The 18226-nt window shown below is 49.1% G+C and overlaps 1 protein-coding gene across 2 annotated transcripts in view; it reads left to right on the forward strand.

The window, feature by feature from the left end:
• Positions 1–18226, forward strand: part of SMARCB1 (SWI/SNF related, matrix associated, actin dependent regulator of chromatin, subfamily b, member 1) — a 37475-nt gene that overhangs the window by 863 nt on the left and 18386 nt on the right. Inside the window, exons 2-5 of one of the 2 annotated variants that reach the window (XM_044243797.1) lie at positions 3695–3833; positions 5496–5625; positions 10138–10275; positions 12301–12428. In XM_044243797.1, the coding sequence (XP_044099732.1) occupies positions 3695–3833; positions 5496–5625; positions 10138–10275; positions 12301–12428 (535 nt within the window). The remainder of the gene's footprint in view (positions 1–3694; positions 3834–5495; positions 5626–10137; positions 10276–12300; positions 12429–18226) is intronic. The other variant, XM_044243798.1, reaches the window with a different exon arrangement.

Here is an 18226-nt window from a genome sequence, read left to right on the forward strand (position 1 = left end):
TAAATATTTTCAGTTCTTAACCGGAAGTGACAGCATTTTGTTGAAACGGCTGGACAGCTGACTTTAGGAAAACCCTACAATTGGTCTTTCTGTGGGAGTTTGTACTAAAAACTAAGCTTTTTTCTAGATTGCCTCAGACTAGCCCTTTTTGATCCAAAAGTAATCCCCAGCTAGTGTGTAACTGGGGATATGCAGTTCAGATGTGCAAATACCAAGCCATAGAGTCTTTTTTGGGTAATGAGGTAAGTGCCAGTCCTGGAGAACTAAAACAGTTACAAGATGCCCTGGGTTGTTGCTCCTTGTGGCAGTGTTCAGTATCATATGCCAGCATTTCCTTCCCATTTTTTAAAATAATGGGGGATTTAAGTCTTTATGATTGAACATAGCATGCATGAATGGAGCCTCATGATGGTCACACTGAGGCTTTGAGGACACCCTGTGATTCCTGGCTTGTTTTAGTTGTATCGGGTTAGGAGATCAGTGTCGTCAGTAGCATCAGGACTTTAGAGTCCATTTTTCACCAACTTTTTTTTTTTTTTTAGATTTTATTTATTTATTTGACAGACAGAGATCACAAGTAGGCAGAGAAACAGGCAGAGAGAGAGAGGAGGAAGCAGGCTCCCCGCTGAGCAGAGAGCCCGATGTGGGGCTCGATCCCAGGACCCTGGGATCATGACCCAAGCCAAAGGCAGAGGCTTTAACCCTCTGAGCCACCCAGGTGCCCCTCACCAACTTTTTTTTTTCTTTTTTTTTTTTTTTAAAGATTTTATTTATTTATTTGACAGAGAGAGATCACAAGTAGGCAGAGAGGCAGGCAGAGAGAGGGGAAGGGAAGCAGGCTCCCTGCTGAGCAGAGAGCCCAATGCGGGACTCGATCCCAGGACCCTGAGATCATGACCTGAGCCGAAGGCAGCGGCTCAACCCACTGAGCCACCCAGGCACCCACCAACTTTTATAAAACAAAAAGGGCAGGATTTATCCATCAACTTTTCACGTTTTCACATCAGTGCTGCTCTTCAGACATAGTGGGGAAGCGAAGTCCGTGCCTGTCCATGTGCCACAGCTCAGAATGGTTCTCAGTGACCTGTAGGAAGTGCCCAAATGCAGGATACAGGGTATTTAAAGAGTTTCTCTATGGTACTGGATACATTGTTTAAAGAAGCCCATACCTGATCTAATGGGCAGAAAAAGCATTCAGTTTGGCCTTGACTCTGGGTGGATACTTTTTTTTTTTTTAAGACTATTTATTTGACAGATAGAGATCACAAGTAGGCAGAGAGGCAGGCAGAGAGAGAGAGAGAGGAGGAAGCAGGCTTCCTGCTGAGCAGAGAGCCCAATGTGGGGCTCGATCCCAGGACTCTGGGATCATGACCTGAGCCGAAGGCAGAGGCTTTAACCCGATGAGCCACCCAGGCGTCCCTGGATGCTACTTTTGAAAAGCAAGCTTTCATTTATTAGGTGGAGTATATTGAGAGATGGGAAGGCGGAGGTCTGGTTCCAGCTCTGCTCTGCCTCCTCACTTTTCTTGTGTGTGAGAGATGCTTAGACTCAATGTCTCCAAGATCTTTCCCATAACACCTCTTGGTGTCTCGAAGGCTAATTGTAGTCTTCTCTTGCAGCCCTGTTGAGTGAGAATTGTCTTGAGACCCAGTCTGTAGAAACCTAGATGGGAGAGGGGAGAGCCGTCTGCTTTCTTGGGCCAGGCTAACAGTTGTCAGACCTCTGGAGGTCTGGGAAGGATATTAGATCAGGAAGCTGACTATTATAACCAGTAGCTCCTGTGACAACATTGGGTAGATGGGCTCTGAGCCCCTTCCCCTTGGAAGGGTTGCGTTGGCCATAGCAACACCGCTGGGATTGCCTGGGAGGCAACTGCAGTTGCAGCAAGCCTATGTGTCATTGTTTTCCTGCCATCTTCTGGCAGCTGTGTTTGCCAAGCCAGAGTAACAGAGCTGATGGGACCCTAAGAAGTCCCCAGGTTCACACCTTCTTATTCTATTTTATTTAAGATTATTTATTTATTTATTTGGCAGAGGGAGACACAGCGAGAGAAGAAACACAAGCAGGGGGAGCGGGAGAGGGAGCAGCAGGCTTCCCACTGAGCAGTGAGCCCCATGCGGGGCTTGATCCCAGGGATCAAGGGATCATGACCTTAGCTGAAGTCAGATGCTTAACTGACTGAGCCACCCAGGTGCTTCTTATTTATTTATTTTTTTAAGACTTATTTACTTATTTGAGAGAGAAAGAGAGCACGAACAAAGTGGGAGGGGCAGAGGGAGAGGAAGAGAGAATCTCAAGCCGACTCCCTACTCAGCACAGAGCCCGACTAAGGGCTCCATCTCACAATTCTGAGATCCTGATCTGAGCCAAAACCAGGAGTCAGGCCCTTAACTGACTGCACCACCTGTGCGCCCCAACCTTCATTTTATGTTTCACCCTCCAGAGAGGGTGAAGGCTGGTGTAGGGGAGAGCCAGGAAGGCAAAGCCTAGTCTCCCAAGTACCAAAGGGATCTTGGGGAGGATGTAAGTGTCCTGGAGCCCTACAGGACCCGCAGAGTAATAGTGGAGCGCATTGTTGTCAATTTCTTTCCAAAAACCTAGTGGAAATTATCTGTTTGCCCCTGGATAGTAATGATACTCGGCCAAATAATGCAGAGAGGGGTCTGTGCCTTCTGTATGAAGCATGAGCGACTGACTGCCTGTGGCCACTCCTTTATCAGGCTGTTCCGCAGCCCTGGTTGTCAATCCTAACAATCTTTGATTCGTGAAAATGGGAGAAACCCATTTTAATTCAACAAATATATCGTGCGGGTAGGTAAATGGAAAAAATAATAGAAATGGTGCTCTGTGGGGCAAAGTTCAGAGTTGCTGCCTGTTTGACAGATGAGTGAGGAGACCCAGGAAAGGGCTGGGCTTCCCACCACTGGTGGAGCCACACATGGCACTCGGTCTACTGAGGGTCCCCTGCTAGGGGACCCAAGCAGTCATTTTTGCACTGTCAGTGAAATAATTGAGTTTCTTGATGAAAACTTGGAGACTAGATTTCATTTCATTAAGGAAGTCATACTTTGACTATCTGGGGCAGACAAGCTGAAGCAGTTGTTTGGGGTAGTAATGATTTATATAGCAATCTGGTGATTGCCAGTAAGTGCTTTTTAAACTCTTCGGAAAATTCCTTTGGTGTCCCTGGTTTGAGTTTTGTTACTAAACAAAGCAACAGGGGCTGTGGGGGAAATTATCCTGCATCTGTCTAAAATTAAAAGACCTTTTTGGTGTTTATTAGATCGTAAAAATATCAAAGTCTTGTTCTTAGGATAAAAGAAAGTCAAAGAGGCCTTACATTTCTGGAAAGGGCCCAGGATCCTCAGTCTAAAATCAAAATCCCCGTGAGCTCCTCAGTGAGCTCTGGGAGCCTGCATCAGAAGCGTCCTGTCAGGCCTTTCAGAATGTGGTCCTGTCTTCAGGAGGCAGATGTTGTGGCCCCTGCCATGAGGGGCAGATGGGGGCCAGATGTGCACTGCTGTTGAACCCTCGATGTCAGCAGAATGTGTTTTTAAGGCTGCGGAAAGCCCGGGGCCCGGAGGGTAACTTATGTTCAATTTGTCACTCAGCTGGACAGAGCCTCTGCACCACGACCCTCTCTTTCTGCATTGAGGTGTGACCCTCATAATGAGCCTTCTTGCTTTACTCATAGGTGGGAAACTACCTCCGTATGTTCCGAGGTTCTCTGTACAAGAGATACCCCTCGCTCTGGAGGCGACTAGCCACTGTGGAAGAGAGGAAGAAAATAGTTGCATCGTCACATGGTAAAAAAACAAAACCTAACACTAAGGGTGCGTCTTCACGAGGGTTTGTAAACCTGTTTCAAAACCACTCGCTTATGTCATGAAGATAAAACGTTTTCACTCCAGAGTGTCTTCACTGCAGCCCTGACCTTAGCGGGGCAGGGTTGCCCTGGGGCTGGCCACACAGCTCAGGCGAGACAGCCAGCGGTCCCTGTCAGGTATTTTTAGCAGGGCCTGTGGGGGCGTGAGGGCGGCGGGGCCGGGACTCAAGTGGGTGCTGTGAAGACATGTTGGTCTCAAAACGTTTTAGGAATGCTGTGATGCTCTGCCATCTGCCGTGGGCGTGTCGCCATCGTCACCCTTCATGCAGCCCGAGCGGCGGGTGGTGGCCCCAGCTCCCACTCCCCTCTGGGGCTTTCACCGCTTCGCCTCCCAGAGCACATCCATCCCGTAGCACCTCATCCTGGCAGCCGGCGTGCTAGTGCTCTCGTGCATGTCCCTGCTTGGTGTGCCTGAGGTGTGCCTGGGACCTGCTGGCTGAGCTGCCCGACACTCGAGACACGGGTGGGCTTTGGCAGTGGCAGCTCTGCACAGGGCCAGAAGGTGCTCTGCAGATGCTCGGAGGGCTCTGGCGGGAGCATCTCGCTGTACCTTCCGGTTTGGATGCGGCGCAACATGTGAACTTGGCAGTGATGCCTTACACAGTGCTGCCCCGGGCCTGGGTTAAGACTCTGCCTAAAGCCGTGCATGCGTGCGTGTGTGCGTGCGTGCGTGTGTGTGTGTGTCCGTGCACGTGCGTGCTTGTCTGTCTGCCCTGTGTCTGTAGGTGCTGCTGTGGTCTTGTCCACTGTGGGCAAAGTAGTTGTTCTTTTAATGCAGGAGCCGGAGCTGCTTTTTTTTATCTGCTGCTATAACACTGCCACTCACTTGCTTTAAAACAGTCTCCTTTTTGTCCTCCGTCTGCCCCCTGCCCCCCAGTGGAGCACCAGTCACTAACGCAGTGAGTTCCTAGCTTTGCATTCACCCTGGCAAGCCTCAAGTGAAAAGTCTCAGTGACTCTTCTGCCTTTTGCTTCGGAGACACCTTCCCCATAACTGATTTGTTTCTCCAGGAGAAGCCAGTGGGGATGCGCAGACAGCTAGCATCTCTTGACCGAGGTTCCCCGAAGAGCCCTGGGTCGAGTTGCCTAGCTTCTGTCCTGCTTCCCAGACGGCACGCACTGACTGGCGCGGGGCCGGGCATTCATGTTTGGTGTGAAGCAGCTCTTTCTAACTCTCTGGGCTCTTGTCTTAAAAGAAAAGTATTTTTCATCTTTCATTCCATCTCTCCACTTTGCTTCGTGTCGTGGATTGCCGTGGTGTCAGACCTCTTCCCACTGGTGGTATTACTCTGGAGCCTCCCTTCCCTGCCGGGAGAGAACTGGTTGGCTGTGCTACGCTGTAGCTGCTGCTGCCCCGCGTGCTTCCTCTGTGCCGGTGCTCCTGGCACAAATCAGTGCGAGTCAGTCCTCTGGGAGTGTTGACTCGGTAGGACCCCCAAAGCACTCCATCCAGATCGCCCTTTTGGAAGAGGCCAACATTTAGCAGTAGTAAGGGTGACACCTGCTTGTCCCTCCTCGTGCATGTGAGGACCTTGATGTGCCGCATCGATTGGCTGCTGCTCCCTGCTCTCCTGCCAGCAGGGTGACCGCAGCGACGTCTCTGCTTACAGATCACGGCTACACGACCCTGGCCACCAGCGTGACACTGTTAAAAGCCTCAGAGGTGGAAGAGATTCTTGACGGCAATGACGAGAAGTACAAGGCGGTGTCCATCAGCACGGAGCCCCCCACCTACCTCAGGTAGTGCACCCCCCGGCCAGGGCATGCTCTCGGGGCAACACCCACAGGTATTTTTCTCCTACTCCAGAACTAACTGTGATTCAGCTGAGCTGAAATATTTTTCAAAGATGTATTTATTTGAGAGTGGGAGAAAGAGTGAAGGCACAAGTGTGCACTTGCACATCCAGAGTGTGGGGTGGGGCAGAGGGAGGAGGAGAGAGAGTCTTTTTTAAGCAGACTCCCTGCTGAGCCTGGAGCCAGAGGCAGGGCTCGATCTCAGAACCTGAGATCACAACCTGAGCTGAAACTATGAGTGAGAAGCTGCACGCATTGCTCCACCCAAGCACTGCTGAACCAAAATACTTTGCAACACTTAACCCACTGTGTTAACAAATTGTCTTAGCCAGGTTTCCAAGTTTCTTCTGTGTCTGTGGAATTTCTGAGAAACATAGGCCAAGTCTTGGCTTCTGGAAGGCCATTAGGAATGCTTTCAAACTGGGACTAATCTGTTTGAAAAAATGAGTGGCCCAGATAAATTAACAAAAGAGCGAACAATCGATTTTAAGATTTATTTATTCTTTTAGAGAGACAGAGTGCGCACACGTACAAGCCTTGGGGTTGGAAGGGAGAGGGAGGGAGAGAATCTCAAGCAGACTCTGCACTGAGTGCTGGGGGGCTTGAGCCCATGACCCTGCGATAAGGACCTGAGCGGAAATCAACTGCTGGATGCTTAACTGACAGAGCAACCCAGGCGCCCATGAACGATAGATTTTAATGTATGAGTTCAGAACCTTTGAGAGTATTTACAGTAAGGATTAGGTAAGTAATTGGATGGTGGTTACATTATAGAGTCTGTTCGTTCAGATTTACTTTCTAATTTTTTATCTTGTTTTTCATTTTCATAGGTGGGTTTTTTTTTTTTTTTAATTTATTTATTTGACAGGCGAGATTATAGGTAGGCAGAGAGGCAGGCAGAGACAGAAGGGGAAGCAGATTCCCCACCAAGCAGACAGCCTAATATGGGACTTGACCCCAGGTCCCTGCGATCATGACCTGAGCCGAAGGCAGAGGCTTAACCCACTGAGCCACCCAGGTGCCCCCATAGGTAATTTTATTTGGTATTTATTCATTCAGGTTTATAAGAGAAACCTGGATACTCCAGTATCTGAATAGGTAAAGAATGTCCCCCGCCCCAGAAACACAAGGAGTAAACAAATAGAGGAGACGATGTTTGTCCCTGTGTAGTGTTTAGAATTCGGAGTAAAACAAATAAACAACTAGCGACATAAAGACATTCCCTACCAGGAAAGGTAGGCTAGAGCTCACACACTCAGGCACCCTGCAGAGGCTTTGTACAAGGCCATGGTGATGACACCAAACCTGTTTTCATTCTCTGGCCCATTAACGTCACCACTGGGAGTGTGTCCCAGACAAATAATTTAAAAGACCGCCACCACCAGCAGAGACCATAATATGCACCAGAGGCACTTGGTAGCATCAGGAGTAGTAACGGACGATATGGAGCCCCTTGGGTGTCCAGCCTTAGGGAGAGGCCGAGCGAGAAGAGGTGCGGACAGCTGAGTAGGCTAGGGTGTGACATCCTAGGACATAGACAGGGCAGACTATCCTCAAACCAGATAGACTGGGATGTTGGTGACTGTTTAGGTCATAATTAAATAGATTCTGCAGCAACCAGAAACATGGCTTCGTGTGCAGGCACTGTGCAGAATACCTCTGTTACCCTCTCGGTTCTCAAGAACACATGCATTTAGATGCACAAAACCCCTGGGGGCACCGAGAGGGGGTGGGAAGGGTTATTGTTTTGAGTGATGCGGTTATGGAAAAATCCTTTCTTTCCAGATTTTCTTTCAACTTTACCATTGGGTCGTTTTTCTAATCCTCCCCCCCTCACCCCCACCCCCACCCAAAGGTGACACACATCCCACTTGGCCAATGTTGCATGTGTGCTCTGCAGATTCCTCTTTCCCTTTGGGGATGTGGTAAGAGCATAAGGATGGCTAGACTTTCCTAGGGAAGTGGCAGAAGGAAATTATGTACATATGGCTGGGGCTTTCAAGTCCTCACATGTCAGCCAGGAACCTTTTATGGGGCAGTAAACACTTCTTGATGATCATGTCATATGAGGAACAGCTGAGGGAATAGAGTACTGCAGTTACCCCAGAGCCCAAAACTACTGGGAGGGGGGGCTCCTGGGTGGCTTAGTCAGTTAAGTGGGTGACTTTTGATCTCAGCTCAGGTCTAGCTCTCAGGGTCAGGAGTTCCAGCCCCGCATTGGGCTCCAAACTGGGCATGGCCTACTTCAAAACAAAACAAAAAACTGCTGGGAGTGTTGGGGCTAGAAGTTGAGTGAAGCTGGTTTCCTTGGGCTCTGTGCTCAGGAAGGGCCCACTACCCATCACCTCCGTAGGAAGACTGGGGCCTTCCCTCCTTGTCACCTCTTGGGCGGACCTACGTGTTGCAGAAGAAAGGTTGAATCCCTTGAGCCAGATTCTTGGATTCAGTATCTGGCTTACTCCCTGTGTCTGGGACAGGATTTGCATGCTCCTCGAGACAGCTACCTGACAGAGGGGCATGGCAGAGCGACCCAGGCCTGGGAGTGAATGGGATCTCTACTGAGATAAGGCAGGATTTTTCTGATGAAGGAGGAACCACAATGCCAGGTCTGGGAGGCTCGGGAAAAAAGTGGTGTTTTTGACCTGAGGTTCCCAAATATAGGGCCAGCTGCACCAGCATCGCCCAGGGCAGTTGTAAAGAATTTGTATTCCTGGGCCCTCTTCAGAGATTAGAGTCCCTTGATACAGGTGGGGCTCGGAGATTTCCTACCAGAAATTTTGCACTTTTTTTTTTTTAAGATTTTATTTATTTATTTGACACAGAGAGAGAGACAGCAAGAGAGGGAACACAAGCAGGGGGAGTGGGAGAGGGAGAAGCAGGCTTCCTGCAGAGCAGGGAGCCCGATGTGGGACTCAGTCCCAGGACCCGGGGATCCTGACCTGAACCGAAGGCAGACGCCTAATGACTGGGCCACTCAGGCACCCCAGTTTTGAACCCTTATGTGAATCTGTGCAGCCAGGATTCAAAACCACTGGCCCATATGTACTGTGGTAGGGGACCCCAGTCTTGCTGTCCTAGCTATAAGCTCTGCCCAAATTAGTTGCACGTTCCTCCTTTGCTCAGGCCTCTGGTATGTGGTAAGGCAGGTCATCAGATCAGAGTAAGATGTGGGTATGGGAGACTTGATAAGAGTCCCAGCCAGGAGTTTGGTACTCTACATTTCTCCCTGCCCCCACCTTAGAAAAGGGGCGCTCTGCAATGGCCTCATTGAAGGTGCAAGTGGCCCCAGCTTTAGAAAAGGAAAGAGTCAAAGGGCCTGCGGCCCGGCAGGCATGGCCACTGCTTCTGCCTCCACCATCCCATGGAAAGAAGGGCTGCCAGCCGCGTCTCCCTGCCCCTCCTGTGAGGACACCGAGGGGAGGGGAATCGAGCAGTTGCTGTCCTGTTCTCAGAACTGTAGCACACAGTCATTGAAGGAGACGCAGTGTGGCCGTTGGGGATATAAAAGCAAATGACACACAGTCGCTGCCTTCACGTTGCTCAGACTCACTAGGGAAGGTGGCCTTGAGAATGAAAAAGTGATGCACAGGGCAGGGTGGGAAAGTACTTGCCTTTCAGACTAACCCAGCCCTGGAGCCTCGGCTTAAAATAGCCTTCTGGTATTTTCCTAGTAGTAAGAGAAGCCTGTAATCTGTAGAGAGGAGTGAGTCCTTTATGGTAGGTCACTTAAATTACTTGGAGCCTGCCTCACTTTCTAGAAAGCTTTTACTAACACAGCTTCTCATCCGCCCTGCTGGTCTGGAAACCTGGAAGCCAGAAGTGTTGCCTTGTCCATCTCAAGCTGGCCTGTGTATCTAAAAGAACAGCCTGTTCTAGAAGAACAGCCTTCCTTCCGACTCCTTGGGGACTCCTAGCTGTCCTTGAGAGCATGCCAGCCCCTGGGATCAGGACTGTCTCCATGTCCCACCTGTCCAGCCTGCCAAGCCCACAGCCCAAGTTTCCTCTCTTCCGCCACCTGTGCACTTCTGGACATGCCCTCCCCATTCCAGTTACTCCCCTATCCTGACTCCCAGTGAGCCCCAACTAAGTGCACAAGGCTCCCCTCCAAGGTCTTTTCTCCTGGATGCTGCCGCCTCATGCACGTTCCCTCCAGAGGGGACAGTGCTTCCCAGGAGTCCTGCCTGGCAGGTTCCGTGTTACACTGCGACTCGAGCACTGGTCTGGGCGCTGCTCTGCTGTCTGGAGTCCCTGCACCCTTCATCTAGCCCGGGTGCCTCTGAATTGGTGCCAGTTGGAGCCTGAGGAGTAGACATGTGCAGAATTTGGGGTGCTTAGGGGCTCCCACAGGGTCCTGGAGCCCAGCAGAGGTGCAGTAGGTGTCCACTGACTGTGACTTGGAGCCTGATGGCCAGTAATGGGCTCTTAGACTGAGCAGGGGCGTTTCTTGCATCTCCCCAGGGAACAGAAAGCCAAGAGGAACAGTCAGTGGGTGCCCACCTTGCCCAACAGCTCCCACCATCTGGACGCTGTGCCCTGCTCCACGACCATCAACAGGAACCGCATGGGCCGGGACAAGAAGAGAACCTTCCCTCTGTGGTGAGCATGCCTCAAACCCTTCCCTGCCATAGATTCCACCTCAGTTTTAGCCTCTTCCCTCTGCTTTGACCTTGTGGTCCCTAAATCGCTATGCTGCCTTCTTGAAACTTGTACCCCTTGGCTTCGAGAACAGCCAGTGTCCAGCTTGCTGCTGCTTTAAGGCTCTGCCTGCTTTAGTCTCGCTGCTCTCTCCTGTCCCCAACACCTCCAGTGGTGCTCCTGAAGATGCAACCCTTGGATCTTCCCTTGTGGTTTCAGATGCCATTCCGCGGAGAAGCCTCCGGTTTGTTCCCTGCGGCCACCGGAGCAGATCACCACAAGCTAGGTGGCTTAAAACAATGCACGTGTATTTCTTACAGTTCAGGAGCAGGAGTTTCAGTGCAGCAAAATCAAGGTGTTGGCTGGACCCTACTCCCTCTGGAGGCTCTCGGGAGAAGCAGTTCCTGCCTGTTTTGGCCCCTGGTGGCTTGTGGTTGCATCCCCAGTATGTGCCCCAGTGGGTCACAGGGCCTCCTCATCTCAAAAGGATGCTTGTGAGGTGCTTCAGGGTCACTTGAGAATCTTCTCTTAAGATATTAATTAAATTTGCAAAGTCCCCTCTCTCCCCTTTTGCCATATAATGATCACAGGTTCTAGAGATTAGGACTAGATGTCTTTTGGGAGGCATTTTTTTAAGTATCCACTCCCACTTTCATCTCCACAGCCCGGCCTCACCCCTACACACTGTCCTCAGGTGTCTGTCACACGCTGTTTGCAGACCGTCCAACCCAGGATTTAGCAATCCCAGGCTTCCTGCGCTCAGGCCAAAGCCTCAGAACTCTGCCCTCTTCTCATGCCCCAGAGCTAGTCTCAGCAGATTCCTGCCTTCTCAGCCTTCCAAGTGTCCGGAATTGGACCACCCTCAGCCAGCCCCCCACTCAGATGTGGGCCCCCTTGCCCCAGGATAGATGGCGCCGCTCCTGTTGCAGGTCTTCCAGATACCCCGTCACGTGTCTGCCAGGGCTGGAGTCCTTATAGCGGCTACCACTCTCTGGCTCCCTCTCTTGCTGCCCTCACTCTGCCTCAGACATATGAACCTCCATGCTGCCTTCAGAGCCACTCAGAAGCTTCTGCCCTTGTAGTTCCCTCTGCTAAGAGTTCACCCCTTGCCAGCATCTGCATCGCTGACCCCTTTTCCCTCTTCATTTTTCCCTTTCCTTCCTTTCGCTCTTTGACCTCACTTTCTCAGCACTGCTTTCCCCTCTTTAAAACAGCCACTCTTGTCCCTTTCCCTATCCGTGCTTCCCAGAGCCTTGGTGTCTGGCCTTTGTTTGTCTGTCACTTTTGCCCCACCTGAGACAGGTCTCAGCCCTCTGTATTCCACAGACTCCCTTAGGGTCCCCTTACCCTCCGGCATCTTCCCCATCCCCTTCACCACCCCAGTCTGTTCCCTCTTTGTCTGCCTAAAATACGGTTATGACCACAGAACTGCCTTGCTTTGGGTTTTCCTGGGGCTCCCTCAGGGAAGAGGCTGGATTCCGTAGCCTGAGGTGGAGAATCGTGGGTACTTGTGGACACCTGTAGCTTCTCTGCATCCCCCATGCTGCTCCCCCTCTTCCTTCCAGTCTGCACTCCTCCTCCAGTGCTCTGGCTTTTACTACCCCCAACAGCTCCTCACTGCTCCTGCCCCTTGGCTTTTGCTCAAGTATTCTTCTTCTGGAAATATCATTCCTTTCCTATAGTTTTCTGTGAAAATTCTACCTGCTCTGGGGCTTAAATCTCCTTTCCTTTGGGGTGCATCAGGGTTATAGCTCACAACTCCCTCTCCCTTCCCTATATGTCCTTGAAGAGTGAGCTGTGCCCTTGTGGCTGCAGGACCCCTGCTGGCTCGTCTCTGCCAGCTTAGCTCTCAGTCAATGAGTCGCCATAAGAAGTGGGATTTTCCCCTTTGGCCAGGTTCACAGTGACCAGCAGTGCAGGGAGGGAGGTCCTGAGCATGGAGACCCACAGCACCCCTTGCTGAATTTGCTGCCACTTCACTTCCAGCTTTGATGACCATGACCCAGCTGTGATCCATGAGAACGCATCCCAGCCTGAGGTGCTGGTCCCCATCCGGCTGGACATGGAGATTGACGGGCAAAAGCTGCGAGATGCCTTTACCTGGAACATGAATGGTAATGTTGGGCTCTGCGAAGCCCAGGCCCGACTGTGGTGGAACGGTTCTTTTTCTTACCTACTGCTCATTGGGATCCTGGACTCTGAACACGACATTCAGAGCGTCATGGCATAGATGGGGAGGGTGTGGACTCTGTGTTCGAATCCTGCTTCTGCCCCCCATACTGAGGGTTGGACCCATGAGCTTCGGGTTCCTTCCTCTCCCACTGAGCGTGGGCGGGTCAGGGGCCAGTCACGATGCAGGCTATCTGTCCACAGAGCTTGATGATGACCTTGATGCTGCTTAGACCAGTTTGGCCGCATGGCAATCCATACGCCTCCCATCAGCCCTGTCCACCCCTCTGGTTTTTCATATCTATGTGTGTGCTTGTACCTTGCTGGGCCCCAGAAGGTCTGCCCTTGCTCTGTTCTTCCTCTTCCCATTGGCTTTCTAAGTCCTGGGTCAGGTTCCTGCTTTCCCCTGGCTCCCAGAGTCTGAGCATGACTCCATGCAAAGGAGCAGACAAAAGCATAGGAGATGTTTGCCGGAGTATTGTGTTCTCATCCCAACGAGGAAGGAGGATTGCACCTGTGTTTATTTTTTCTTTATTGTTTTCGTGAATCTTTCAGACTGTTTGCAATAAACAGACTATTTATTTTCAGATCCAAACCAAACAACAACAATGAAAAACCCCAGTCAGTATAATTTTTTTTTAAGATTTTATTTATTTATTTGACAGAAATCACAGGTAGGCAGAGAGGCAGGCAGAGAGAGAGAGAGGAGGAAGCAGGCTTCCCACTAAGCAGAGAGCCCAATATAGGACTTGATCCCAGGACCCTGAGATCATGACCTGAGCCAAAGGCAGAGACTTAAACCCACTGAGCCACCCAGGCACCCCATGAGTATAATTTTTAAGTGAAGGAAAGTTGAGACTGTCCAGAATCTCACCGTCCCTGCTAATAGTTTCCCTGCCAGTCATTTGCATGTGCAAACATAACTTAACAGACTTGTAGTTAAAGTGCAAGTATAATTTTATTTTAATTCAGTTATAAGTATCTCTCTGGTTTCTTTGGTCTTCATAATTAGTGCATGATTTTCTGATGAGTGTAGTGCCTCTGTTTGCTCAAACTCCTTCTGCTGTTAGACCTTCCCATGGCAGAGAACATAATTGCTTACAACTTTTTTCTCCCAGAGGGATTTCCTCAGGGAACAATGTGTGTAGTTGTTGACACACGGTTGTCTTGAGCTTTCTGGAGGAATCCGGGTGCTTCCTGTGGTCATCTCCTGGCACTTGACATGCCAGGCCTGAGTTCAAGGGCCTCTGCCCAGCTCTGGGAACAAGACCCAAGAGCCAGGTGCTTGTCCTCCAGGGCCCATGGGTTAGTGGGCTAGAGAGAGGATATGGCCAGGGGGAGTTGGGATGAGGGGTTCCAGGAGGTTGTAATGAGCATAGACAGGGCAGGTATGGTGCGTTGGTGATACTCCAACATGGGGACAGGGTAGCTAATGAGCCCTAGGCCATGGCCAGTGCTGCACGGCCTTTGTTACACCATTCCCGGCTTAGCTCTGCTGGTGTGTGTTAGAGTTCATTGTTTTTTTGTTTTGTTTTGTTTTTTAAAGATTTTATTTATTTATTTGACAGAGAGAGATCACAAGTAGGCAGAGAGGCAGGCAGAGAGAGAGGAGGAAGCAGGCTCCCTGTTGAGCAGAGAGCCCGATGTGGGACTCGATCCCAGGACCCTGAGATCATGACCTGAGCCGAAGGCAGCAGCTTAACCCACTGAGCCACCCAGGCGCCCTAGAGTTCATTGTTAATTCATCTTTCTCTCTCCCTGTTTCAACCCCTTGAGGTCAGAGAGCTGTTTTTTGTTTGTTTGTTTGTTTGTTTCGTTTTTTTTAATCACTGCTCTTCTTACAACATTTAGCATAGAACCTGGCCTTAGGCCATGGCATAGGAACTTAGCTGTTCAAACAGACGCCATACACGTATTATCATGTTATCCTTCTTCAATAACATGTAGAAAGCTCTAACTATTTATCCCTACTCCCACCCTATTTTAGAAGGGAGAAGGCATCTTACATGGGAACGCTGGGTACAAAAGAATAAAGCAAATGCAAAAGTTGTCATTAGGGAAAATTGGATGAGGCAGAAAATGAAATGAGAAGATGCAAAATGAAGCCAGTGTTCTGGTTCATATTCTCAGTTCAGTAGGCGTATGGTGTGAGGGGAGGGCATGCCACTCGGCCCTTTAGAACTGGGCAGAAAGCGACAGGATGATCGGTTCTGCAGTTCCTGCTGTGGTCAGGATGAGCAGCCACTCGAGGCTCAGAAGCGACAGAATTGACAACGTACTGTTTGCATCCAAAAGCACCTTTCCCCCTGGCTCTCAGAAAGAGGACACTGTATAACGCAGTGAAGACCTGTATCTTTCTGGGAACACTGCCAGGAGTTTCTCTGGGCTGTTCCTCAAAGGAGTCCTCTGGTAACATATCCTATCCCCCACTAAGTGTAATTTGGTACAAACCCTTGAAGAACCAAAATAATTTTGTTCTGCAAGCTCTTCATCAGCCCACAGTGGTACTTAGCCTGTCTAAGAGCTGTAATTCTTAACTGGTGATTAGGAAGCTCTGCCCCTGGCATGGGAGTTAAAATGTTCGGAATCACTGGTGTTCTTTGTGATCATATCTCATTTACTTCAAAATTTCAAGTAACTATGGTGGGTGTGAGATACTTTATCATATCACCAAGGGACTGAAAATGTTGAGTGCTGTGAATGAACTACATGTCCTCCAGAACCAGGACAGTCTTCAGAACCGGGATTTGGCTCCAACAAACTTTTTGGAAGGAAGCTGTTAACAATGATTTCAAGGTTATCTTCTCTTAGAAGGATATGGAAGAGAGCTTATGTGAGTCACTGGTGAAGTATGACATCATCTGTCTCAATAGCCAGCCTCCCTGGGGTGTGTTAAAATCCTCCAGAAAGGATGAGCTGCTGAACAAGAGCATGTGGACACCAGTGTGGCCCCACCAGGGGCTGAGGGCATCCCAAGGCAGGGCCCTGAGCTACCCCAGGAGAAGGTGTGGCATCTTCTCCTACACACGGGCCAGGGGTGACCAGGGCCCTGCAGGTTAACTCAGTGGGGCCTGGCTACAGGAAGCAGGCTCTAGAGGTTTGTGTCCATGTGTTCCCTTTGGATGCTTAAAAACCCCAAGTGACAGATTCAGGCAGCCGAGTGGATCCCAGCAGCATAAACCCAAAGAAATCCATGCCAGGGCCTATCTTAATTAAACTTATAAAAACTAAACCCAAAGAAAAGATCTTGTAAGCTGAGAAAAAGAACACCTGACTTAGAGGGAAAGACCTAGGCTGACAGCAGATTTCTCATCCAAAACCATGGAGGCTGGAGAAAATGGCACGTGGTTTTTCAAGCACTGGAAGAAAAGGACTGCTGATCTTGAATCTTACACCCAGTAAAAATATCCTTCAGGAATGAAAGGGAAATCCTCAGATGAAGGAATACTATCCCCTAGAGACCTAACCTAAAAGAAGGGAGATGATAGGGCACCTGGGTGGCTCAGTCAGTTAATTGTTTGCCTTCAGCTCAGGGCATGATCCCAGAATCCTGGGATCTAGCCCTGCATCAGGCTCCCTGCTCAGTGGGGAGTCTCCTTCTCCTTCTACCTCTGCCCCTCCACCTGCTTGTGCTCTCACTCACTGACTCCCTCTCAAATAAATATTTTTTTTAAAAAGAAGGAGGGGCACCTGAGTGGCTCAGTCAGTTAAGTGGCTGCGTTTGGCTTGGGTCATGATCTCAGGGTCCTGGGATCAAGCCCTGCTTCAGGCTCTGTACTCACTGGGGAGCCTGCTTCTCCCTCTCACTTCCCCTCTATGTGCCCGTGCTCTGTTTCTCTCAAATAAATCTTATCTTAAAAAAGGGTATTACAAAAGAAACTTCGGAACATCATGAAGAAAGAATGAATATGATAAGCAAAGGTACAGGTAAATATAATAAGCTTGCTTTCTCCTCTTGAGTTTTCTAAATTATGTTCAACAGTTGATGCAAACGTGGTAATGCTGTCTGATGTGGTTCTAAACATATGTAGAGGAAATATATTAAGATACTCATAAATGGGGAAATGTAAAGGGACGTGATGAGAGGTAAGGTTTCTATACTTCACTTGAATTGGTAAAAATTAAGAAACCATAGACTGAAAAGTTATGTGTATATGATGTTACATATAGAAGGGCACTTGAAAATTCTCCACAAAGAGATATGCTCAAAAATACTACAGGTAAATCAAAATGGAATCCTAAAAAATGTTCCAACTAATCCACAGGAAGGCAAGAAAAGAAAACAGGAAAAACAAAAACAAAGTGGCAGATGTAAGCCTTAATATGTCAGTAATTACCAGTTAAAAAAAAGAGAGATTCTCAGAGTGCATTTTTTTCAACACTTCATTTTTTTAAAAAAATATTTTATTTATTTATTTAACAGAGAGAGACTCAACGAGAGAGGGAACACAGGGGGAGTGAGAGAAGGAGAAGCAGGCCTCCCGATGAGCTGGGAGCCCAATGTGGGGCTCAGTCCCAGGAGCCCATGATCATGACCCAAGCCAAAGGCAGATGCCTAATAACTAAGCCACCCAGGTGCCCCTCAACACTTCATTTTTTATTTATTTTTATTTTTTATTTTGTTTTAAAGATTTTATTTATTTGACAGATGGAGATCACAAGTAGGCAGAGAAGCAGGCAGAGAGAGAGGAGGGAAGCAGACTCCCTGCTGAGCAGAGAGCCCGGTGTGGAGCTCGATCCCAGGACCCTGGGATCATGACATGAGCCAAAGGCAGAGGCTTTAACCCACTGAGCCACCCAGGCACCCCAACACTTCATTTTTTAAAGTACCCTCTACATGCAACATGGGGCTCGAACTCATGACCCCAAGATCAAGAATCATATGCTCTACCAACTGAGCCGAGTGCATTTTTAAAATGATAGATTATCTAAAAGAAACTTATGTCAAATATAATGCTATAAGTAAGTTGGATGTAAGAACACAGAAAAGATACATCATTCAGGCATTGATCAGAAGAAAGCAGAAACGGTAGCATTAGTATGAGATGAGGCAGACTTAAGAGCAAAGCAAATGACCACAGGTAGAGAGAAGAAGTACAGTCGTACCCCGTTCTCCATGGGGAATATGTTCCAAGGCCCCCAGTGGGTGCATGAAACTGCAGATAGTGCCCAGTCCAATGTATACCATGTTTTTTCTTATGCATACCTACTTACAGCAAAGTTTATAAACTAGGTACAGCAAGAGATTAACAATAATAGGACAATTATAACAGTGCTGTAATAGAAGTTGTATGAATGTGGTCTCTCTCAGAATACCTTAGTGTACTGTACTCAACCCTTGTTCTTGTGATGATTTGAGATTATAAAATGCCTACGTGATGAGATCAAGTGAGCTCTAGGATTAGCCTACTGTGATCTTCTGATGATACCTCGGAAGGATGGTCATCTGCTTCCAGACCAAGGTTGGCAACAGGTAACAGACTGTGGAAAGCAAAGCCACAGATAAGGGTTGGGGGGGGTCTGTAATAATAAAAAGGTCAGTCCACCAACAAGACATAGCAATCCTAAATATGTGCCCACCAAACAGCAGAGCTGGAAAAAATGGGAAGCAAAAACAGAACTGAAAGGAGAAACAGACCAATCCACAATTACAGTGCAGACTTTGGTATCGCTCTCTCTCAACAACTGATAGAACAACTAGACAGAAAATGAGCAAGATGAGCGGCGCCTGGGTGACTCAGTG

The sequence above is a fragment of the Neovison vison genome, chromosome 3, assembly GCF_020171115.1.
Source record: "Neovison vison isolate M4711 chromosome 3, ASM_NN_V1, whole genome shotgun sequence".
NCBI classification, from domain to species: Eukaryota; Metazoa; Chordata; class Mammalia; order Carnivora; family Mustelidae; genus Neogale; species Neogale vison.